The following is a 26,223-nucleotide window of genomic DNA, read 5'->3' on the forward strand; positions in this document are numbered from 1 at the left end:
CACTAAGAAGAGTTAAGACATTATAGAACAAATCTTAACATTAATATAAGAGACTCAATAATGGAAAGCTGATTTGAAAAACCCCAAAATATGAAAATAACAATATACCTTAAATACCATCTTGGAGTCTTCTTTTGATTTTTCAGTTAAAGTAGAAATTTCCCTGAAATAAATAAGTGTGCAAGTTAGAATACTGTTAATAAAGAACCAGAAAATCAGTTACTTCAGCAATTTCTATACTTACATAGATTCTTCCTGACTATACTGAGAAAATAAAGTATCTTGTGAAACATCCAGATTATTATACATGGCAGGAATATCACACCTGAAAAAGATTTTAAGACTAACTTTGATATTGTGTCTATTAAGTCTCTCAATCATGTCTGACTCTGCATCCACATGAACTGTAGCCCACCACACTCCTCTGGTCCATGGAATTCTTTCATCCATGAACACTGATTTCCTTCTGCAGGGGATCTTTCCGACTCAAGGATTAAACCTAGATTTCCTGCATTGCAGGCAGATTCTTTACTGCTTGAGCAATCAGGGAAGCCCCTTGAGAGTACCCTGAATAGCAAGGAGATCAAACTACTCAACCCTAAAGGAAATCAACCCTGAATATTCATTGGAAGGACTAATGCTGAAGCTGAAACTCCAATACTTTGGCCACCTGATGCAAACAGCAGACTCATTGGAAACGACCCTGACGCTCAGAAAGATTGAGGGCAGGAGAAACATGGAGATGGATGGATGGTATCAACAACACAATGGACATGAGTTGGAGCAAACTCAGGGAGACAGTGAAGGACACAGAAGGCTGGCATGCTGCAGTCTATAGGGTTGCGAAGAGTCAGACATGACTTAGCCACTAAACAACAACTTCAATACTTGATATTCTTACAATTAAGCTTACAATTCTACATCTAGTTACCTTTTAAGAACAATATAAAGTCAAGTCTTAGATGCCTGTTTCCCAGATTTTCCATGAAACCATTTCCCTAATCTTTCAAGACCTTAATAAAGGGATTCAGTTTAGGAACATTTGGTGCATTTCAAGATAGCCACATTTCATAGTGTGTTGGGCTATGTACAATCTTTTTGACACTTAAAATACAGTACAATATACACTATCTTAGTTCTAAACTCAAAATTACATTTGCTGCATGAAATCTAAATGTAAGTACAGAAAACTCAATTCAAGATAAAAGTACTACAAACCTCTTTGTTTTGAGTACTTCTTTCTGGTGTTCAGTTAGTATTCTTTCCTTTGTTTCTTTTACTTCTGGAGGTATAAACACAAAGTCAGTAGACTTTTCTTCTTCCAAAGGCATTTCACACTTTGCTTTTGGAGTTGAAGACTCTAGTTTCAACTGGAAATTGAAACAGTAAATGCACATTTTAAGTTTTTAAATTATTTTCCAATACATCAATCAATCTCTTTGGCACTCTGATAATGGTTTTTGATGATTAAGAAGTTTGAAGTTCAAACCTATAGGATATTCCTGCATAATTATAATTAGTATTGTCCCTAGTTTTCTTTTCATTTTGCCTGTATTAAATACTCAGAAAATAAAATTACACCTCTTTAAGAAGTAGGCAAATGTGTGCTTACCAGGAAAGCATGGGCAAATGTGTTTTTCAGCCCAGCACGCAGAAATCAAGTGGTTTGGCAGGAAAAAAGTACATCCGTGATTTCAAGTTGAAGCACAAACTACTCAAGTAAAAGTTGTCAAAATTATATGCCTGACATACTAATATTGGTACCTAATGCCACTTTTACACAATTTCAGCACAGCTGTTTCCATTTTACTTTATAATGCTATAAGACTGTGTCAAAGTTATTCTTTAAAAATACATTCTCTTTCTAGTCAAGAAAGGAAGCTCTAAAATATTCTCCTTTCATCCTACCTGCTGCTGCTAAGTCACTTCAGTCATGTCCGACTCTGTGCGATCCCATGGACTGCAGCCTACCAGGCTCCTCTGTCCATGGGATTTTCCAGGCAAGAGTACTGGAGTGGGGTGCCATTGCAACTTCACTTTCACTTTTCACTTTCCGGCACTGGAGAAGGAAATGGCAACCCACTCCAATGTTCTTGCCTGGAGAATCCCAGGGATGGGGGAGCCTGGTGGGCTGCTGTCTATGAGGTTGCACAGAGTCGGACACGACTGAAGCGACTTAGCAGTAGCAGGTAGGATGAAAGGAGAATATTTTAGAAGTTATTCAAATCTAGTTTCATTCTATCTGAAGAGGGTTACTGCCTGGAGTAGTTATACTAAATAAATGCTTAGTATTATACAGATTTAACTTTACTAAGAAGTAATCATCTCCCAAAGTGTCAAGATTTCCATACCATCTTAATAGTCTTGCTAGGCCAAATTGTATTTCCCTATAATCCCATCTTTTATTTAGTTTTTAGCAGCTTTTTCTTCCAGTTAGAAGTTGTATGTTCTCAAGCTGGTATATATTTTAATCTTAAGAGTTCTATTAAATACACTTTGGAAAAACATACTTTAGCTGGTGGTTTCATACTGTCTTTTGTATCCTTTGTTTGTGCCAAAAAAGAATCTCTTTTTCCACTTGATTTTCTTTCCATGCCACTTATCTTCATATTTAATTGTGAATTTTCTGTCTGTTTTTATAAAAACAAAACAATTTCATTACGTGCAAATGTTATTTATCCTTTTCACATTGGTAATTACAGTGTAATCAATATTCATTTCAGATTTGAGTATTCAAATCTACTAGATCATGTCAAAGAAAACAAAGCCATTGTCTGATACAGTAACAGCAAACAGATTTGGTGTCTCCAACTTATACAGCATTAGTTTTGCATCATTTAATTTTATAAATTCTAAAATAAGCGATACCAAATAAATATTCTGAAAACAAATTACAGGACTCAGATATCCCACTTATTTCTGAAAACTTTAACAGAAAAACCCAAACCATAATACTTTGAACAATAAAACATACATGACACAAAATATTATCAGGCCCTCCTATCAGAATATACGGCTTTTTTGAGCCATATTACACTGAATGAGTCTCAACAAGTCTAGATAAATTTTCTGATAAGAATTTTAATTTTATCCAAAAAACAAAACTTTAAATAGAGTACTTAGCTATAACGTTTTTTCTTACAGGTTCTAAACAAATAATAGCTAGACTCATTTGTTGTTGAATAGGAACAAAGTGTCCAAGAGTGTTCTACCTGATGAGTATACAGTACTTTTATCTTTACTCCTTAATCTTTATAGTCATCTAGTATTATTAACCACAGTAAGCTTGTTCCAAATGGAAAATGTGGTATCAATGATTTGTTTCTCTAACAGAAGGAATGAGATTCAACAGAAAGAAATGAGAAAATGAAGTATAGCTCTTACTTAGGTGGGTAATAGTAACTAGAATTCCTAGTTTATACATAGCAACATTTAACCATATCTTAATAAGTCTGACCTTTGTAAACAATACATGAGATGCCAGTTTTTTAAAATAAAAGATCATTAATGAATAAGAATTGGGTATTATTTACATGAGAATCTATGATGAAATTTACTGCCTTTTAATTTGTAAGTTTTCTAGGCCACACAACTAACTGTATACAAAACCCCTATGTTGTGGAACTTTTCTGTTCAGGTTTTGTCATTTCAATCAAACAGTCTTAAGCTTCTGTCCTTTTTAAAGTTACACTGATATCCAATAAATCACTCAAACATCATATAAAAGTAAACAAAAACATCCCCCCCAACTTACTGTATCTGAATACGGTCCACTGGATTCCTCCATAATTTCAACATTTTCCAAACCAGGCAATAAAAGTAGAGATTTTTGTTTGGCTTGTTTTAGTATTGGCCTTCAAATATAAATAAATATACTTAGAATTAAGTAGTACTGATGGCACATTAACAAGAACAGTTCAATTACAATTTTAAAGTGATAAAACACATCCAGCTTAAGACTGTTTCTCTTAAGACTCTACATACATAAAGCCGGGAGAAATTTACAGACAATATTAGAATTTTTCTCTAAACTCTTCAGTTTCTGAATTTTATTCTTTAAAACTTCTCAAACTTTCCCAATTTTTACCATAAAATTTCAAATAAGAGCAGACTGTTACATTAACTACATATCAGCTAGATTTAACAGCCATCAGCTTCCTGCCCCTTGTTGGAAACTTTTGTTAAGCATAATTTGAAACTGCTTTTTATGTTTCTAAAACTAAGTTTATTCTAAGGACCAAAGCAAAGGGTCAAATAATTTTAATAATTACCATGTACTCCAAATAATATTTTAACTAGGAAATCCTCTACAGTGATTCTACATAATGATTTATGTTAAAACCAAAATGTCAATTTACATAATCAGAATAGAGTAACTATATAGTTTTATTGTTAGCATACTTTAACTCCTCAGGATAAATCAACATCGTCACTTTAGCAAATGTGGCATTCCAGAACTGAGCACTTTGTTTTCTTATCTGTTTGTTCTTGTGTGAAAATATTATGCATAATAATGGCGAGATCTGTTCAAGAAGTTCACTGTCATAAGTTCCAGTGTAGCTGACATGTAGACAAGCAATAATTTCTCCTAGTAACTTTTCTAACTAGGAAAAAGAAAAAGTTCATTAGGGTAACACTTAGAAATGTTACTTTTCAAAGAGAAAAAAATTAAAGCACAAAGCATACCAAACAACTCACAGAGTATGTTACCATTTCAATTTTTAAAACTCAAATGACTTTAAAACGATTTTATTGATTTATTTTTGGCTGTGCTCCGTCTCTGCTGCTGCATCGGCTTTTCTGTAGTTTCACAGAATGGGTGGGGGCTCCTGTCTAGTTGTGGTGCCTGGGCTTCTCGCTGGGGTGACTTCTGTTGTGGAGCATGAGCTCTAGGGCACACAGGCTTCAGCTGCTGCAGCACGCAGGCTCAGTAGTTGCAGCTCCAGGGCTCTAGAGCACTGGCTCAGCAGCTGTGGCATGCAGGCTTACATGCTCCGCAGGATACAGGATCTTCCCAGATAAGGGACAGAACCCATGTCGTCTGCATTGGCAGGCAGATTTTTTTTACCACTGAGCCACCAGGAAGTCCTCAAATGGCTTTTTAAAAGCTGTCACCTTCAATATATAATACCCTTTATAAGCTGACAGGAACTTACTTTATTGATAGAACAGCTTGAATTCAAGCTTATTTTCCATTAACAGAAGAAATTTGTTTTCACATAAATTATGAGATTAATAGTTGCCTAACCTTGGAGCCAATTACCTTCACACATAAAAGAATGAGACAGGAGTAGTTGAGTTATATGAATTTAAGGCAATATTATTAAATCATGAATGATCCTTGGATTATACCCATTTCATATCAAAAGTTCATTAAAATTAAAGTATAATGATATCCCTTTAAAACAATCAGCAGAATTATATTGAAGGGAGACATTTAAATTCTAAAACTTTTCTTCATGAAAGTATGTTTTATGAACAATGTCTATTTGTACCTTGCTGTTCATACAACTATACACTTTAGGAACTTCATCAAACCTAGAAGAAAAACAAAGAGTAGCATTTATATTCTAGAACATTAAACCTAGAAACATTGTAATGCAGCCAAAAACTGAGACATGTAGTGATATAAAAAGGTGCCCAAAGACTTAACAAAAAAATGTCAAACTGCAAACATTAAACAAACTTGTCTTTTAACAAAGGAGTTAAAGAAAAATATCTGGAATAGACCTCAAATTATTATTACTAGTGACCTGTTTCTATGCTTTTTAAAAAGCATATTTTTATGAAGTTTAAGGACTAAAAAAGGCTTGCAAAAACTTAATGAATTTGAAGTCCCTTTAAATCTGTTCCTAAAGCTTCCTCTGTGTTTATGAAAAAAAGACTATATTATTACTGAACCACATAAGCTTGCTATAAAGAACACTGATGAATTCTCTCAAAATGCTTCTTTAAAATACGTTGGGATTTTTTCATGGTTTTTCTCTCATATGCTGCTTGCTTTGGTTCAAATGCAAAAGGTAATATAAAACACCACAAACTTCTGGAGAGTAATTCAGAAATTTAAATGCACACACTTTTTGAACCAACAATTTCATTTTAGGGCCCTGTTCTGCAGGAATAGTGGCAGATGATTTATGTACAAATATATTGACCTGTAATATTGTTAGTTATGAGAGAAAAGACTAGAAAACATGTTCAGTAGGAAATTGGGTAAAGTGTCATGGAGTCCTGCACAGACATTAAAAACAATGAGATACTTAGGTTAATGAATATCATATACTTGACTGCTAAGTAGTATGTCAACTCATATACATTATATATTTAACATATAAGCTTTTTGTACTAACAATTCTGTAAAGAGATGCACTAAAGTAAAAAGTGTGTTGGATAAAGAATGAAAAATAAAGGGACTTCCAATTTCTACCTCATATTTTATTATTTGAGCTATCTTTTTAACAAAAGCATAGTTTCATATATTATCCACTCCAGTAAACTTTAAAGATTAAGATCTTTAACAACAAAGCTGATATGACAACAACAAAAGTTTGCTACCCATATCTAGTTATATATGTTTAAGTCTAAGAGCTATTAAGGCAAAATACTTACTTTGAGTTTTCATAAAATAATGCCAGAGGTCTTGTTAAAGTTGCAAATATATTCCGGATCATAGAAGGCAGAGAAATACGTCCAAGAACACTGGAAAGAATGCTGGTGATTGAGTTGCCAATGGTGAGGAGAGTATCAGAATGTACTTCCTTGAGGCTCAATGTGTGAAAAGAACAGATCACTCTCACAATAAGTTTAATTAGAGAAGCCAACTTCCCTAAAGGTTCCTTCTTCTTTTTGGACCAGTCTGTAGGTCTCTGTGGTGCTAAAATAAAATTAAACAGTGACAGCTTTTAGAATTAATGGTAATTAAAGCAAACTAACGTAACTAAATGAAAAATATGATCTACTATTTTGGGAAACAGTGTTTTAAGCAAGAAGCATCAACGGGTGAATAACTCATGAATCAAAGTATGCTGAGTAACAAGATATTTACGAAGTCTCAAAGCACTTGCCACAAAACATTATTAATTTTGTTTCCTAATGAATTTTATAGTGTAAAACCGACAGATATGATCCTAATCAAACAGTAAATGTTAACATCCTCAATAGTGGGACAAACTGACTTATATGCTTGCTGACATAATGCACTGATAATACCGAATTACTTCTGTAGCATCCCCATAAAGAAATAAAACCTCAATCTAATATTGAGGAAATACTGATAAACCCCAATTGAGAGACCTTCAAAATTTAACCTTGCCTTTACTTCACTTCTACTGGTCATGAAAGACAAAATTTGGGGAACTATTTTAGATCAAAGATTTCTCTTAATGAGTGCTGTGAAATGTTCTAGGAAATAAAAGTGGAAAAGGGGGTGGGGGTGAAAATAAGACAAAAGAATCAACTGAAACTGAGGGATCCTAGTAAAAAATATTTCGTGTCTGTGTTTAATTTTTGCCATGTTTCGCTAAAACAAATATTACAAAGTAAAAATTATCAAAAACTCTCAAAGTGATCCTGATGCATATTTATGAATAATAACAAATTTTATTTCAACTATTGGTAAATTTTGTTTCCTCTCAGCTTGTGCTGGCAGTTTTTAGATATTTCCCCTAGTTTCAATAAATTTAAACAGCCAGGAACACCTCTTGCAAGACAAGGATTGAAAACAAAAAAACATTTCTAATTCTGGGTTTATAGATCATGGAAAATGATATTCAGTTAATTCTAATTTTTCAGAAGTTAACAAAACATGTAAAACTTTCAACAAGGAGATCATCATCTATGCCTTATCAAACTTCAGGGGCTTAAAAAATATATTCTGATATAATTTTCTATATAACCTTTCTATAGCTCAGGTATTTTAGAGAATTTTATTTTTCCTGACAAAGAGGTAATCAAATTAAGTATTGTTCAGTCTGAAAGGGGACTAAGACTAAAGAAAAAAATCTATTTCTGTGTCTTGAGGCTGGGATGCTTTAACTACCAAACAAGTTATTCTATATTACTATAAAAATGAAACACCAAAAAACAAAAAAAGCACCAAAAACCACCCCCACCCCCAAAAAACCCTGCAAATATTTTGTTCTAGAAATCTTTACACTAATTCAAAGAAAGATGTTATTAAAGGAAAATTGAGTATGTTCCCACTCTTTAAACAGGAAAAGTAACCTTTAAACAAAATATTTTTTGTAACTAGAAGGTTCTTTTCTATTCAGTATGATCATATATAATCACTGGTAGAAAATATAATTTCAAAGAACCAATTAGTACATTAACAGCTCATATTATAATATAATCTAGAATTAATCAAGGCATATAGTTATGAAAATAAGATTTGTTAAGATTTCAATTGCCAAATTTTACACAGTAAAAACTGTGTTACACTTTTAGAATCATTTTACATTTCCTATAAAACCATAACCAATTAACCACTGCCATGATTTTCTATGCAATTTATATCAATTCAATGATCATTTCAGATAAGGCTATCAAATAAGAACATTTTAACTAACTTCAAGCTTTTTGTCCAGATAATCTTTTGTAACCAGATGGAGTAAGTAAAACCATCTGTATTATTAGGCAATCTCTACATAGGACAAAATTTGTTTCTGCAACATAAAAAGGAGTTATACATTGCAGGGGTGGGTGAGAGAGATACATGGAGAGAGGGAAAGAGAGCAAGCATGTGAACTAGCAAAATAGCATGGTTATATACCATTAAAAGTAGGTAAAATGAGGCGGGAAAAGCTATTAGGATTTGCCCTGATACAGTTCGGACACCCTTGCTTATACTGAATGAACAAATAAAATACTTACATTTAGTTTTGGGTTGATATTTAATATTATATGGTGAAAAGTCGATGCAATCAACCATTACAGTAATAATATGAGTGATCCTATCCAAGAACAATAAATTCTGGAAAAGAACAGTTAGGTATTGCATGACAATTTTTTAACTAATGGCATGGTTTATAAAACTTGTAAGCATGAATAAAAAAATATAACACTTTAACTCCCATGTATGAGGTATAGTAACACACATCACAGTTGATGCCATTTAAGATACATTAACTATATGTGTGAGTCTGTTAGTCCTTAGTTGTGTTCAACTCTTTCTGACCCCATGGATTGCAGCCTGCCAGGCTCCTCCACCCATGGAATTCTATAGGCAGGAACATTTGAGTGGGGTGCCATTTCCTTCTCCAATTAACTGTATGGTTATGACTATTTCCCAGTTATCTGCTGTGTGCCAAGTATTCAATACTATACCTTTTTTTCCCCTCAATACTGAAATGGAAGTGTTCACTAAACCCAGAAAAACCAAACATAAAAAAGTTGCTAAGCTCCCTGATATTCTTTCCACCTTCTTCCTCAGATCCAAATGAAACAGAACAGAGGAAATCCCAGTACCACCAGTCAAGAACATCTCAAACAAAACAACTCAGTGAGCTTTCATAGAAGAAATTGAGTAACAAGACACAGGGAGGGTTCTGAGAAAAAGATCTAATCATTATTAGAAAAACCATATGGGTAAAAGACCACTGTAAAGTTCTATACATTTGCCTTTCCTTTATTCTCCAATACTGTTCACTTCTCCAATTCACTGGACTAATTCACAGGGCTGCCAAAGACAACCTTCCCCAGTGGATGTTAAGAACCAAGGGGAAGGGAGAGCCCCCTGGCCTGTTAACCTATGGATACCACATGGAAGGTTCAGTCCAAATGACAATCTACACACCCATACAGAAAAGATATTAAAGATCTAGATGCTTCAATCTTGATCACAATTACAAGGCAAAGCTTCCTTCTAACTACAATTTGCTATCAAAGCCAGATAAACAGGAGTTCTCTCCTGGGTTAGGAAACACATTCCAGCTAATAATATTGCTCAACATTAGCGTTTATTGTCAAATATGAAAAGGTGTGTTAAACACCAACAGAACTAATCAACAAGGAAAGAGGTAGTAACCGAAACAGAAGAAAATACCCTCAAAGGTAAGAGGAAATCATATTCACTTAAAAACATTAAATGTAAAAATAAAATTATAAAACACTTTAGCATTTAAACTGAAAGGCGGACACAGAAATATCAAGCTCCCAAAAAGCAGTACCAGAAATAAAGCAAAACACAAAGAGATACAGAGAAAGAAGAGACACAGATGATGATGCCTCAAGACCTCAGTACTTTTCCCTCAGATGAAGGAACAGCTCCTTAAATTCAAAGGATCTACCAAGTACTTAAAAGAACAATTTTAAAAGATGCCACAAGACACAACCTTGGTGAAATGTCTAAATTCCAAAGGTAAAAAGTAAACCCTAAACTAAAAAACAGGTTGATAATAACAAAATTAGTATCAAATGATGAATTTGCAACAGCAACAGTAACAAAAATAACAAGTCTTAGACGTGTCGTTTGTAGAAAATGAAAAACTTTACAGAAAATGGAACAAATGAGACTATCTTTAACTTCAGAGCTGTGATAAAAAATTTTCTGGAACCTAAAACTTGTAACTAACTGGTTATATATTTGACAAGATGTTATTAGTCACACCATATGTTTATCATTTCTACAATATAAAAATTGGACAACAAGGAACTCCAATCTCACAAATGAAGGTATCTGCAAAAAATCTTAAAAACACTAATCTACAATGTTTGAAAAGAATTTCACTGAGACCAAGAAGAGGATCTCAAGGACACAAAATTGGTCTAATATACAGAAATGTAAAGAGATTTCAAATATGCTAGCAGTAACTAAGTACAGGCAAGGAAGAGACCATTTATACTAGATGAAAAACAACTATAAAAACCCCCCAAATCAAGCAAGCTAGGTTAAGTTTAGAACTAAAAAAATATTTCTGAACAGAAAAACTCAAAGTTATAAAGATAAAAATTATTTTCCACATTAATCTCTGAATGCAATATAACCAATCATGCCAAGCAAAATCCCAACAGGGTATTTTTAAAAATTTAGGAAGATTCTAAATTTCTTCAGAAAAGAACAAAATGTTAGTCCATCCAAGACAAGAATTTAAAGGCAAAAACCAAGGGTCAAGCTCTTCCCTAAAAATCACAAAAGCATTCAACAAGTTCACTGTCTCTGTGGCCAGTAACAGCACACTTTTAAAGCCACTCTGCCAAATACTATGATATCAAAATTCCACAATCACAACCGACACATTATAACTATCTCTACTCTTCTCAGCAGCGTAACCACATCAAGGACTAGAAATCTTTTCAAATTAATAAAATGGTATGCTTCAGAGTAATAAATAAAATAAATTTCAACTGGGAAGAACACTGTATTCACATATATGTGTGCATATAAATATGTAGCTTATTGGTTTATTCTAGAATGATACATACCAAACTGCTGACAGCAGTTATTCTTTTTATAGAGTAAGGGAAAGGTGTGAATAGGAACCTACATTTTTAAGACCACAAACTTCCAAAGGACAGACTTTAAAAAGCTAATAGGTATATTAAAGACCTAAATGTAAGACCAGAAACTATAAAACTCATAGAGGAAAACAGGCAGAACACTGTAAGACATAAATCACAGCAAGATCCTCTATGACCCACCTCCCAAAGTAATGGGAATAAAAACAAAAACAAACAAGTGAGACCTAATTAAACTTAAAAGCTTTTGCACAGCAAAGGAAACTATAAACAAGGTGAAAAGACAACACTCAGAATGGGTGAAAATAATAGCAAATCAAACAACTGACACAAAGTATATAACCAGCTCATACAACTCAACACCAGAAAAACCCAATCAAAAAATGGGAAAAGACCTAAACAGACATTTCTCCAAAGAAAACATATGGATGGCTAATAAACAAACGAAAAGATCCTCAACACTGCTCATTATTAGAGAAATGAAAATCAAAACTACAATGAGGTATCACCTCACATGAGTCAGAATGGCCATCACCAAAAACTCCACAAACAATAAATGCTGGAGAGGGTGTAGTGAAAAAGGAAGCTTCTTAAACTGTTGGCGGGAATGTAAATTGATACAGTCACTATGGAAGACAATATGGAGACTCCTTAAAAAACGAGGAATCATCATGACCCAGCAAACCCACTACTAGTTATATATCCTGAGGAAACCGAAACTGAAAAAGACACATCTACCCCAACGTTGTGAGAATTGGACCATAAAGCAAATTGAGCACCAAAGAACTGATGGTTTTTGAAGTGTGGTGTTGGAGAAGACTCTTGAAAATCCCCTGAATGGCAAGAGATCCAATCAGTCCATCCTAAAGGAAATCAGGCCTGAATACTCATTGGAAGGACTGATACTGAAGCTGAAACTCCAATACTTGGCCACCTAATGCAAATAACTTACTCATCTGAAAAGACCCAGATGCTGGGAAAGATTGAAGGCAGGAGGAGAAGGGGACAACAGAGGATGAGATGGCTGGATGGCATCACCAACTCAATGGACATGAGTTTGGGTAAACATCAGGAGTTGGTGATGGACAGGGAGGCCTGGCGTGCTGCAGTCTATGGGGTTGCAAAGAGTCAGACACGACTGAGCAACTGAACTGAACCCCAAGGTTTACTGTAGCACTATTTACATTAGCTAGTACAAAGAAGCAAACTAGATGTCCATAGACAGATGAATGGATAAAGAAGCTGTGGTACATACTTTTTCTCAACTGCACATGGAACATCCTCCAGGAAAGGCCACATCCTGGACCACAAATCAAGCCCTGGTAAATTTCTAAAAATTGAAATAATTTCAGCATTTTTTCTGATCACAATGCTGTAAGATTAGATTATCAACCACTGGGGGGAAAAATGTAAAAAACACAAACATATGGAGGCCAAATAAGGATCACTAAGGAAATCAAAATATGCACAGAAACAAATGATAATGAAAACACAACAACCCAAAACTTATGGGATTCAGTGAAAGCGTTAGGCGGGAAGTTCATAGCAATACAAGGCTACCTCAGGAAACTAGAGAAACATCAAATCAACAACTTAACCTTACACTAAAAGCAACCAGAAAAAGGACAACAAAAAAAAACCCAGTTAGTAGAAGGAAAGAAACCATAAAATTCAGAGCAGAAATAAATGGAAAAAAAAAAAAGGAGACTATAGCAAAGGTCAATAAAACTAAAAGCTGGTTCTTTAAGAAAATAAAGTAGATAAACCATTAGCCATACTCATCAAGACAAAAAAGAAAAAGTCTCAAATCAATACAATTAGAAATGAAAATGGAGAAATTACAACACAGAAATACAAAGGAACGTAAGACACTACTATGAGCAACTGTATGTTCATTAAATGGACATGGAAGAAATGGACAAATTCTTAGAAAAGTATAACCTTCCAAAACTGAACCAGGAACAAATAGAAAATTTAAACAAATCACAAGCACAGAAATTGAAACTGTATCTTCCAACAAACAAAAGTCTAGGACCAGATGGGTTCACAGGTTAATTCTACCAAAAATTTAGAGAAGAGCTAACACCTATCCTACTCAAACTCTTCTAGAAAATTGCAGAGGAAGGAAAACTCCCAACTCATTCTATGAGGCCACCATCACCCTGACACCAAACCCACACAAAGATGCCACACAAAAGAAGAGATAACTACAGGCTGGTATCACTGATAAACATAGATGCAAAAATCAACAAAATTCGAGCAAAGAAAATCCAACAACATACTAAAACGATCATACATCATGACTAAGCAGGCTTTATTCCAGAGATACAAGGATTCTTCAATATTTGCAAAATCAATGTGATATACCATATTAACAAATTGAAAGATAAAAACCACGTGATTATTTCTATAGATGCAGAGAAAGCCTTTGACAAAATTCAAACCCATTTATGATAAAAACTCTCTAGAAAACAGGCACAGAAGGAACACACCTCAACATAATAAAACCCAGATATGACAAACCCACAGCAAGCATTATCCTCAATGGTGAAAAAAAGGAAAGCATTTCCTCTAAAATCAGGAACAAGACAAGGGTGTCCACTCTCACTGGAAGTCCTAGCCACAGGAATCAGAGAAGAAATAAAAGGAATTCAGACTGTAAAAGTAGTAGTAAAACTATTTGCAGATGACATGATCCTCTATATAGAAAACCCTAAAGATGCCACCAGAAAATTACTGGAGCTAATCAACGAATATAGTAAAGTCAAAGGATATAAAATTAATACACAGAAATCCCTTGCATCCCTATATGCTTACAATGAAAAATCAGAAAAAGAAATTAAGAAAACAACACCACTCACCACTGCAACAAAAAGAATAAAATACTTAATAAATTAACTTAAAGAAACAAAAAACCTGTATACAGGAAACTATAAAACACTGATGAAAGAAATCAAAGATGGCACAAAGAGATGGAGAAATATACTGTGTTCTTAGACTGGAAGAATCAGTATAGTGAAAATGAATATACTACCCAAAGCAATCTATAGATTTAATTCAATTTTTTTTTAACAAAAAAATTTCAAAATTTATATGGAGACACAAATGACCCTGAATATCCAAAGCAATCCTCTAGGAAGAAGATTGGAGCTGGAGGCATCAACCTTCCTGACTTCAGACTATTCTACAAAGCTACAGTATTGTACTGGCACAAAGACAGAAATATATATCAATGGAACAAAACAAAGTCTGGAGATAAACCCATACACCTATGTACACCGTACCTTTGACAAAAGTGACGTCGCTCAGTCGTGTCCGACTCTTTGCGACCCCATGGACTGTAGCCTACCAGGCTCTGAGGAGCCTCTCAGTCCATGGAATCCTCCAGGCAAGAGTACTGGAGTGGGTTGCCATTTCCTTCTCCAGGGGATCTTCCCAACCCAGGGATCGAACTTGGGTCTCCCGCACTGCAGGCAGATGCTTTACCATCTAAGCCACCAGGGAAGCTTTTGACAAAGGAGGCAAAAGTGTACAATGGAGAAAAGAACAATCTCTTCAACAAGTGGTGCTGGGAAAACTGATCAACTACATGTAAAAGAATGAAACTAGAACATTTTCTAACACCACACAAAAATAAATTCAAAATGGATTAAAGACCTAAATGTAACATTAGAAACTGTAAAACTTTTAGAGGAAAACAAAGGCAGAACACTCAATGACATAAATCACAGCAAGATCTTCTATGACCCACCTCCCAGAGAAACTGAAATAAAAACAAAAATAAACAAATGGGACCTAATTAAACTTAAAAGCTTTTGCAGGAAAACTGTAAGCAAGGTGAAGAGTCCTCAGAATGGGAGAAAATAACAGCATATTCAACTGGTAAATAATTAATCTCCAAAATACACAAGCAGCTCAGTACCAAAAAAATGAACCCAATCAGAAAGTGGGCAAAAGACCTAAACAGACATTTTTTCAAAGAAGACATACAGATGGCTAGTAAATACATGAAAGATGTTCAACATCACTCATTATTAGAGAAACACAAATCAAAACCACAATGCGATATCATTGCACATAGATCAGAACCGCCATCATCAGAAAGTCTACAAACAATAAATGCTGGAGAGGGTTTGGAGAACAGGAAACCCTCTTACACTGTTGGTGTAAATGCAAACTGGTACAGCCACTGTGGAGAATAGTATGGAGATTCCTTAAAAATCTGGGAACAGAATTGCCGTACGACCCAGCAATGCTACTGCTGGGCATATATTCTGAGGAAATTAGAATTTAAAGAGCAACCTAGAGTCCTTTGGCAGATGAATGGATAAGAAAGTTGTGGTATACAGACACAATGGATTTCTGTCTTTTTACTCAGTTATAAAAAGGAACGTATTTGAGTCTGTTCTAATGAGGAGGATGAACCTGGAGCCTACTATACAGAGTGAAGTAAGTCAGAAAGAGCAAGAAAAATATTGTATATTAACAGATTTATATGAAATTTAGAAAGACAGTATCAACAATTCTACTTTTATGGCAGCAACAACACAGATGTAAAGAGACTTTTGGACTCAGCAGAAGGCAATGATGGGATGATCTGAGAGAGTAACACTGAAATATATACACTACCATATGCAAAACAGATGACCCATGCGAGTTTGATGCATGAAGCAGGGCACCCAAAGCTGGTGCTCTGGGACAACCTAGAGGGACAGGGTGGGGAGTGAGGTGGGGGAGGGTTCAGGATGGGGGGGTGGGCCACACGTATGGCCAATTAATGTTGATGTATGGCAAAAACCATTGCAATATTATAATTATCCTCCAATTAAAAAAAAAAACAACTAGGAATAAAACTACCATATGACCCAGCAATCCCACTACTAGGCATATACCCTGAGGAAACCAAAACTGAAAACAACACGTGTAACACAATGTTCTCACTGCAGCACTATTTACAGTAGCTAGGAAACAGAAGCAAACTAGATGTCCATAGACAAATGAATGGATAAAGAAGCTGTGGTACATATATACAATGGAATACTGCTGCTGCTGCTAAGTCACTTCAGTTGTGTCTGACTCTGTGTGACCCCATAGACGGCAGCCCACCAGGCTCCCCTGTCCCTGGGATTCTCCAGGCAAGAACACTGGAGTGGGTTGCCATTTCCTTCTCCGATGCATGAAAGTGAAAAGTCAAAGTGAAGTCGCTCAGTCGTGTCCAACTCTTAGCGACCCTGTGGACTGCAGCCTACCAGGCTCCTCTGTCCATGGGATTTTCCAGGCAAGAGTACTGGAGTGGGGTGCCATTGCCTTTTCCAACAATGGAATACTACTCAGCCATAAAAAGGAACATATTTGAGTCAGTTCTAATGTGATGGATGAACCTAGAGACTATTATACAGAGTGAAGTAAGTTAGAAACAGAAAAATATTGTACATTAGTGCATATACATGAAATCTAGAAAGATGGTACTGATGAACCTATTTGCAGGGCAGTAATGGAGATGCAGATGTAGAGAACAGATTTATGGACAAGTGTGTGGGGAAGGAGAATGTGGGATGAATGGAGAGAGTAACATGAAAACATATACAGTGCGCTAAGTCACTTTAGTTGTGTGCAACTCTTTGCAACCCTATGAACAGTCTGAGCCCACCAGGCTCTGTCCATGGGATTTATCAGCCAAGAATACTGGAGTGGGTTGCCATGTCCTCCTCCCAGGGACCTTCCTGACCCAGGAATCAAACCACGTTTCTTACATTACATGCACTAGCAGGCAGGTTCTTTACCACTAGCACCACCTGGGAAGCCCAACATATACACTACCATATGTAAATTAGATAGCCAGTGGGAATTTGCTGAATGACTCAGGAAACTCAAACAAGGACTCAGTAACAACTGAAGATGCATGGGAGGTGGAAGGAAGTTCAAGAGGGAAGAGACCTATGTATACCTATGGCTGATTCACGTTGACGTATGGCAGAAACCAACACTATATTGTAGAGCGATTATCTTTTAATTAAAAGATTTAAACAAAAAGCTACCAGGTATGAAAAAGCAAGATATAGGATGGCAAAGTCCTGTACTGTTCATCTAGAATGGCAAAGGCATACCAGAGCAGTAAAAGCACATCACCATCAAGTGGTCCTGATACACAGACCTTAGAGTCCAACGACACAAAACTGTCTCACAAAGCTGTTACCTGTTTTATACCTTGACTTCATTACTTATAAACTAAAAGCATTAGTTAATGATAGTTCACAAACATTATCTCTATTTACTTGAAAAGAATTTAAAGCAAAAAAGGTCGGTATCAGAATAAACTCACTGAAAGGCCTTCATCTTCCAAACTGGACATTATCTTAGAAGACAGTTCCTCACAGCATAAATTCTCTTCCGCAGTTGCCACCAAAGCTGCACAGCGAGCAAATGCTCTATATAATTCTGACCAAGTTTTAAGTAAGGTCTTCATGGTGACCTAACAATAATTTAAAAAAATTTAGAAAATGTGTATCTACATAGCAAATAACTTAATAGAATACATCTTTAACATTTTAAAAACACAGTAACACTTAAGGTATCAGAAGAGACGAGCACAGGGTAGTAAGTTTGCCTACGTTCCCAGAGCTCTAACCAAAGAGCTGTAATAATACCACTATACCGGCAATTAACAAAGGTGAAGAGGAACTTCACTCTCTTCACCACTTTCCTTTCTTCTAAGCTGATTATAAGTCAATAGAAAGTCTTATAGAAGCTCATTACAAAGAGTAACATAATATTTAAAAACTGCAAATTCCTCAAGTAAAAATTTACCTTACCATTGGAATTTTTTGTGCTGGAAAAATATGGTTTATTGGCAAAATCAGCGCACCATAGATAGCACTGAAATTATGTTCTAAGGCATCACCTTGATTCACTTCATTGGTCTGAAAAAAGAAAATTAATGAAGTTAGACAAATCACCACCTAATTCTAGTCCTAAATAGTGACATCTTACAGTAAGAATCATGTTCCCCAATGTTGAGATGTTAAAACAGATGGTGAACTCCTAACCTCTGTAATCTTTGAGATTAGGGTCCTTGCAGATGTAATCATGCAATAAGGAAGTCATGCTGACTTAAGGCACGCTCTAATCCAATAACTGGTGTCCTTATAAAAGAGGAAGTTTAATAGAAGATACTTGGAAGAACACCATGTGAAGATAGGCTGAGATTGGAGTGATGGATTCACAACATCAACAATTGCTGGCAGCTAAGAGAAGCATGGAACACACCCTCTTTTAGAGCTCCAGAAGAAACCAAATCTGCCAACATCTTACTATTTAAATTCTGGCCCCAAGAGGTTTAAAAAATAAGTTCCTGTTGATTTAAGCCACCAGTTTGTGGTAATCTCTTAAGCAACCCTGGGAAACAATATTATACTGTATTTTAAGTCCTAAAAAAGAATCCCAGAGGTGATTCCAGAATCTTTTACTATACACAGAAGGTAAGACTCAAGCAGGGACTAATAAAAATGGCCTCTAGCAGACCTCAAACAGTAGGAAACCATTTAGGAACATAAATCTTGTTCTTCCAAAAGAATATGTATAATGGAGTGTTGGCTCAAGTAGCTAAAACAAGGGCTACTGTATAATCACATAATTCTTCAGAGTCCTCACTCCATTTGTAAGTAATAACACACGATTTCACAAAGAATAATTCCATTTAAAGATTGATAAAGCTGCTAATGAACTATTAATAGTGACAGAACTTGAGCTCCATACTCTGCCAATATTATCACTTTAGGTATTTAAATGTAAAGGTCAGTCAACTCAACAATTAAAGGTTTAGGAACTATATGGCTTTGAGGTAATCACCACCATGATTTGACCACAGAAACCTAAAAATATATAGTTTAGTCAAGACATCCATATTATTCCCCATAGCACAAATGAAAGAATCCAAGATATAAACAGGGAAATCCGGATCTATCATGTGAGCCTTCTGGCTTTCTAATCATAAGAGAAAATGGACTATTTAGTCTCCACTAAGTTACACGTTTTTGAATAAGAAAGAAACACAATGAAAAGAAGTCAAGTAATTTAAAGAACAGAAAATTAACCAATCCCACGGATAAAATATGTAATATCTTCCATTCAAATACAAATTTCTATTCATATACTCTTGTGCTATATAACAAAGAAAGAAAAAAAAGGCACTAAACTGGAGAGAAAACATGCAGCTGACTTATATCATACCTGATTAATCAATTCTGTTAATGGGGTGACTATAATATTCCACATTCTCCAAAGATGCTCCTTGTTGTCCAACTGCTTTGCATTTTGATTAATAACATTTAAGACAGAGTCACTGAAAGCTAGTGGTGAAGTTGGACCAGAAAGAACACAGCCCACAAGTGTTTCCAGGTTGAGAAAAAACCTGATGGAAAAAAAATTTTGAACTATGCATTAACTGTACTTTTTGTAAAAAATAATTTACATTACAGCAAAGTTACCCCCCAAAATGAATCTCAACTTTTTTAATTTTTAAAAAATTTATAATAGTCTGTAACTCCAAAGAATATCATTCAACAAACTTTCCAAAATAAACAAAATAGTTTAACATTACCTTTCGTCTTCCACACCACACTCCAATAGGTTATTGAAAATTAACTGAATTAAGAACAAAGCAGGGGTTCCCTGAAGAAAGATGGGAGATGGCAATCAATCTTCTTGTTACCAACAATATACTCCTCTTGTTACACTTGTTTTGTACAATTATGTGAAATATGACCCTTTCAAGTCTGAGGAATTTTGAAATTACTTAGGATGCAACAAAAACGATAGCAAATGTACTTCCATAAACTACACACAAAAATCAAGTTCTTTATATTTAATTATAGCTGTTCCATCTAGTCAAGCAATTGAAGAATATTAAGAGATTCCAGATATAAACACTGACTTAAAACTTGCTGGATCAACAATACCTACCATCCAGCAGGTATTAAATATATTTCACTATAACTAAGCCAGTGTTACAAAGCTTCCAAAACTTGTAACAGTAACCAAAACTACATTTACATAAAAGCAAAGAGAAACCTTTTATTCTAGAACCCTTTAATCCAGGAAAATAGTTCCATCAATATGCCATTATTTAATTCCTCACAAGCATACTTCGTTGTATTGTGCTTTGCAGATAAACGGCATATTTTACATATTGAAGGCAACCCTGTTTTGAACAAGTCTACTGAAACCCTTTTTCTAATAGTATTTGTTTACTTTGTCACATTTTGGGTAATTCTCACGATTTTTCAAACTTAGTATGTGTCCTGACTGCTCGATGGACCAGCTATAATTTTGTCACCTTCCCTCTCCTCCGGCCTCCGCATTCCCTGAGACTCAATATTGAATTTAGACTAATTAACAATGCTAAAGTGGCCTCTAAACGCTGAAGTGAAAGGAGCTGCACATCTCACTTTCAACCAAAAGCTAGAAATGATTAAACTTAATAGTGAAGGCATGCTTAAAGTCAAGACCAGGGGAAGTAACTACAGATGTGGTGGAAATAGCAAAGAACTACTGGACATGGAACAACAGACTGGTTCCAAATAGGAAAAGGAGGACATCAAGGCTGTATATTGTCACCCTGCTTATTTAACTTATATGCAGAGTACATCATGAGGAACACTGGACTGGAAGAAACATAAGCTGGAATCAGGATTGCCAGGAGAAATATCAATAACCTCAGATATGCAGATGACACCACCCTTACGGCAGAAAGTGAAGAGGAACTAAAAGCTTCTTGATGAAAGTGAAAGAGGAGAGTAAAAAAGTTGGCTTAAAGCTCAACATTCAGAAAATGAACATCATGGCATCTGGTCCCATCACTTCATGGGAAATAGATGGGGAAACAGAGGAAACAGTGTCAGACTTTATTTTTGGGGGCTCGAAAATCACTGTAGATGGTGACTGCAGCCATGAAATTATAGACGCTTACTCCCTGGAAGAAAAGTTATGACCAACCTAGATAGCATATTGAAAAGCAGAGACATTACTTTGCCAACACAGGTCTGTCTAGTCAAGGCTATGGTTTTTCCTGTGGTCATGTATGGACGTGAGAGTTGGACTGTGAAGAAAGCTGAGCGCTGAAGAATTGATGCTTTTGAACTGTGGTGTTGGAGAAGACTCTTGAGAGTCCCTTGGACTGCAAGGAGATCCAACCAGTCCATTCTGAAGGGATTTCTTTGGAAGGAATGATGCTAAAGCTGAAACTCCAGTACTTTGGTCACCTCATGAGGAGTTGACTCATCGGAAAAGACTCTGATGCTGGGAGGGATTGGAGGCAGAAGTGGGAGGGATTGGAGGCAGAAGGGACGACAGAGGGTGAGATGGCTGGATGGCATCACCAACTCAATGGACATGGGTTTGGGTAGACTCCAGGAGTTGGTGATGGACAGGGGGGCCTGGTGTGCTGTGATTTATGGGGTCGCAAAGAGTCGGACACAACTGAGCGACTGAACTGAACTGAGAATTAGGAGTAGAGCCTGAAAATGTGATCTGAAAATGTGATTGAATTGCTGCAATTTTATGATAAAATGTAAACAGATGTGGAGTTGCTCCTTATCGATGAGCAAAGAAAGTGGTTTCTTAAGACAGAATCTACTCCTCGTGAAGATGTTGTGAAGACTGTTGAAATGACAACAAGTTAAACTTAACTGATAAAGCAGCATCAAGATTTGACAGGACTAGCTCCAATTCTGAAAGAAGTTCTACTGTGGGTAAAGCACTATCCAACAGCATTATATGCTACAGAGAAATCATTTATGAAAGAATCATTCACAGAAAACATCACTGTTGTCTTAAGAAATTGCCATGGCCACCCCAACCTTCAGCAACCATCACTCTGATCAGTCAGCAGCCATCAATACAGAGGCAAGATCCCCAAGCAGTAAAAGATTATGACTCACCGAAGGCTCAAATGATTAAGTAACAATTTTAGCAATGAAGTACTTTTAAATTAAGGTATGTACATTGTTTTTTTTTTTAAGCCATAATGCTATTTACTTACACTTAATAGACTATAAAATAGTGTAAACATAACTTTTACATACATTAGGTAACCAAAAATTTCATGTGACTTGCTTTATTCTGATATTCACTTTCTTAGCAGTGGTCTGGAACTGAACTTGTAATTATCTCTGAGGCACATACTTTGTGATTTTTTTCCTTTAATATAATCAGCATGTTCAAATTCAATTCTTTTCGTACTTTGCAATCTAAGTTTCTCTAGCTTAAAAACACATGGATTTTTAGCTAATTTAATCATATCATTACATCTAAGATACTTGCATTAAGAATATCCATATTAGCAACCTGATATGCTGGAGAACCTAATACTTTCTGAGGAAGTCCTTTAATTGTAATTTCCATGAGAACCTAAGAAAGACAAAAGGTTTTACAGTATATTAGTCATATTCACTATAGTTTTAACTATTTATTATAAGTAATGTTCACTCATCAATGTAAACACATTTTTATTAGCTTAAAACATTCAAGTACAGAAATACAAAAAATAAAATAAAAATGTCCTTCCTTATCTCCAGGAATAATCAATGCTGTCAGTCTGGAGTTTTAGACCTAACTTTCCATATAAAGTACACAAAGAACATAACTTCCTGAGCTGGCTGTCATGTATCTATTCTTTTATGACATTATTGATATTATACCATGAGATACTTTGAACTTTCTTCACGTGACTGTGAAACAGTTTTCAGTCTACATAAACATATTCTTAAGTGATAAAACAAATATGCATAGCTTATTCAAACTTTTTAAAAACTAATGGTTCTAGAGGCTATTTTTAATACTACAAAAAGAAATTCTGCAATCAATTATGTACTCACTAGCGCCAGAAGCCAATATTTAAAGGATTTCTAACTAAAAGCTGGATCTAAGACACATCTCTCAAATGTGACAGAGCCTATCAAACTGCCATCCAAATGTATTATTACACAAGTATTAACCTGAAGTATGTAACAGTGACATGACAAAATTATTAGTGGAAATGGTTTCACATACTCTCATTTTGAACAGAAACTAAAGAAAATTATGCATTCGTAGACACATTTACTTTGTTCCAGCCCACAGTGCTCTGCATTTATCAACTCATTTAATCATAAACTACTACTATATCTCTTCTTTACAGAGAGGCAAGGGAGTAGATGAAGTGTCCAAGTTCACTCAGTCAGTAGTTAGGCTGAGGTTCAACCTCATACTAGAGCCTGGCTCTAACCACTATCCTCTACTGTCACAGCAGATATCACTGTCATGCACATAAAGGAAACAGACTCAAAGTTTATGTAAGGGTATGGTTTGTTCCATCTGGAGATTATTTTCGGAAACTCACTATTACAAAAAGTATTCCCAATTTTCTTTTTCTTTTCTCTACTATATAGGTCACTGTTAAAATGGAAAAGCTCTACAAGATTATTACTAGGTATTTTTTCAAACGTACAAAGTAACAATTAGTGGAGCTCAGCAATCTTGTTATAAAATTAGTGTTCATCTGAGTTTCTCCAGTTCAAGTTTCACGCTTATCCCATTTTCTCTGTATAGCCAATGCTTTTTCTCATCACATTGGAAGATTTTTGGAGTTGCCATTGTCATCATTTACTTTATTAAGGTTTTAAATGACCACAAAACCAATGGGACAGCATTTATTTCAGGGTTAAATTGCTGATAAATACTTGATATAAAATGTCTCCCCAAATCTTGATCTGTGCTAGTACCTTCAAAATAAAATTCAATTTCAGAGTATGGTTTTAAAATTTTAGCACACAGGTATTGTACTTACCAGTGTTTTCAATACAGGAAATACTTCTGAATTCACTATGCTTTCCAAAGATTTTAATAAAAGAGTCAAAACTTCAGAACCTGGTCTCTCTTTTTTGTTACCTATCCAAAAGTACAAGAAGGGTTATAGTTCTAAAGATGTATCTTTAGGAGTGAAAATACAGTAAATTCAGGAGTAAAAATATATACTCAGAGCTATTAAAAAGCAATTTAAAAAAATAGTGATTTAATAGAAGTCTAGAACATACAATAAGTGATTTTAAAATAAATTTTATATATGAAAGCCAAACAATTCACTGACTGCTATAAAAGTCTTAATCACTACAGTGCTTACCTGATTCAATAACTGACTTCACCAAGCTAATTAACTCCTTCCAAATAGCATTAATAACTACATCTGCCAAACAAAAAAAAGATACTTTAGAATGAAGTAGATATAATTACAAAGGCTCCCCCTTTTATGCTTACACTATAGAAATAAACTGAGCAATACTTTGAAATACAATTCTCCTTGTAATAGTCAACATTTTAACTCAGTTTATAATATACTATTACCTCATTTCAGTTTAGAGAAAGATGTTTTCAAATGGACTGATACACTCTGGGTAATTTTTTCTATCAACCATATTTTCTGTTATTGAACATTTTTAATTTTTGATACAAGGAAAAACCAAGATTCAGAAGGATATCTGAAAGCCACTAGAAAAAAATCTTCCAGCAAGTTAAATAGCAAACTATCTTATTTTTGAAATGTGTCATTATTTGATAGGCTTTAGAACACAGGAGGTTTAGGTATAGATACTAAAATCACAAAGCCCAGGTTTGAATCATAGCTCTAGCACTTACTACGTAACCAGGCAAGTTACTTCTCTATACAACACAATCCATTATCTGCAAAATGGGCTAACACATAAGGTTACTATTAGGATTAAATGAATTACATATAAAGCTCTTGCAGAACAATCTAGAAGCAAGTGGCACAAGATAAATATTTACTATTTTCTTTTTAAACACAAGTTTAAGCAATAAAAATCTTCTCTTAAATATTCACCAGAAGCATCTTTTCCAACTGCAACAAAGCTATCATGAACAGCAGTGATAAGTGTATTTGAGTGTTTGGAGAAAAAAGAAGAGCTGCTGATTAATGGATGTTCAAGCGGCTCTAGAAGAGAAAAAAAAGACAAGTTATTCAAAACCAAAGCTTTATGAAATAAATTTCCTAATATAAAATGTTAGGTGGTCTGCTATGTTTTCTATTAAAAGACATAAAATTTCTTCAGCCCAATTAACAGTGTTCTGAATTGTTTTGATAATTGAAATTATTAAAAAAAAATTAAATACCTAGGCTCAGTATAAGTTTGTTTTGCTTAGCAAAACTCACAACTTCTGGACCCAACAAAAAATGAAGTAACATTTCAAGCCCCAAAAGTTGTATAGAGGGGATTGTTGCCATTCCAAAATTTGAATTCAAGTTCATCCGAGGGGTTATGGGAGATCCATATGGAGAAGCACCTTCAAAAAACAAAACAGCTAAGTTATGTATGATTAGTTACTGAAATATGTTTTACTTCATTTCAGTGCAATGTACCTTTAAGACTAAATAATGTGTTTCTCAAATAAAAGTTGAAGAGTTTTTGTTTAAAGCCCATAACAGAGTTCTTAATACTAATCTTACTAAGGACTTCCCCAGTGGTCCAACTGATTAGACTCTGTACCCTAGCAGAGTGCAGATTCGATCCCTGATCGAGGAAGTTATAACCCCAAAACAAAACTAAACATACCAGGTTAAGAACAAGATTAGAGTCTTACACACAAAAGAAATGAGTGTCATACACCATTTAAATGAAAATAAATCTCAGGCATTTACCTATACCCTTAAAATATTTATACGCAGATATTTCTAAAAATATAAAATATGACTCAGAATAGACGTGCTACTTTTAATAA

At 34.9% G+C, this 26,223-nt stretch overlaps 1 protein-coding gene across 25 annotated transcripts in view; it reads right to left on the reverse strand.

The window, feature by feature from the left end:
• Nucleotides 1-26,223, reverse strand: part of RIF1 (replication timing regulatory factor 1) — a 62,822-nt gene that overhangs the window by 16,960 nt on the left and 19,639 nt on the right. For 11 of the 25 annotated variants that reach the window (XM_060409970.1, XM_060409963.1, XM_042243896.1 and 8 more), the window contains exons 12-29: nt 25,618-25,788; nt 25,328-25,438; nt 24,611-24,673; nt 24,278-24,378; nt 22,774-22,860; nt 20,054-20,124; nt 19,684-19,864; nt 18,267-18,374; nt 17,777-17,926; nt 8,872-8,971; nt 6,610-6,874; nt 5,496-5,538; nt 4,402-4,604; nt 3,755-3,854; nt 2,511-2,630; nt 1,219-1,370; nt 245-325; nt 109-163 (exon numbers count right to left, since the gene is read on the reverse strand). In XM_060409970.1, the coding sequence (XP_060265953.1) occupies nt 109-163; nt 245-325; nt 1,219-1,370; nt 2,511-2,630; nt 3,755-3,854; nt 4,402-4,604; nt 5,496-5,538; nt 6,610-6,874; nt 8,872-8,971; nt 17,777-17,926; nt 18,267-18,374; nt 19,684-19,864; nt 20,054-20,124; nt 22,774-22,860; nt 24,278-24,378; nt 24,611-24,673; nt 25,328-25,438; nt 25,618-25,788 (2,162 nt within the window). The remainder of the gene's footprint in view (nt 1-108; nt 164-244; nt 326-1,218; nt 1,371-2,510; nt 2,631-3,754; nt 3,855-4,401; nt 4,605-5,495; nt 5,539-6,609; nt 6,875-8,871; nt 8,972-17,776; nt 17,927-18,266; nt 18,375-19,683; nt 19,865-20,053; nt 20,125-22,773; nt 22,861-24,277; nt 24,379-24,610; nt 24,674-25,327; nt 25,439-25,617; nt 25,789-26,223) is intronic. The other 14 variants (XM_060409973.1, XM_060409967.1, XM_060409960.1 and 11 more) reach the window with 3 other exon arrangements.

This window comes from Ovis aries, chromosome 2 (genome assembly GCF_016772045.2).
Source record: "Ovis aries strain OAR_USU_Benz2616 breed Rambouillet chromosome 2, ARS-UI_Ramb_v3.0, whole genome shotgun sequence".
In the NCBI taxonomy this organism is placed as follows: domain Eukaryota; kingdom Metazoa; phylum Chordata; class Mammalia; order Artiodactyla; family Bovidae; genus Ovis; species Ovis aries.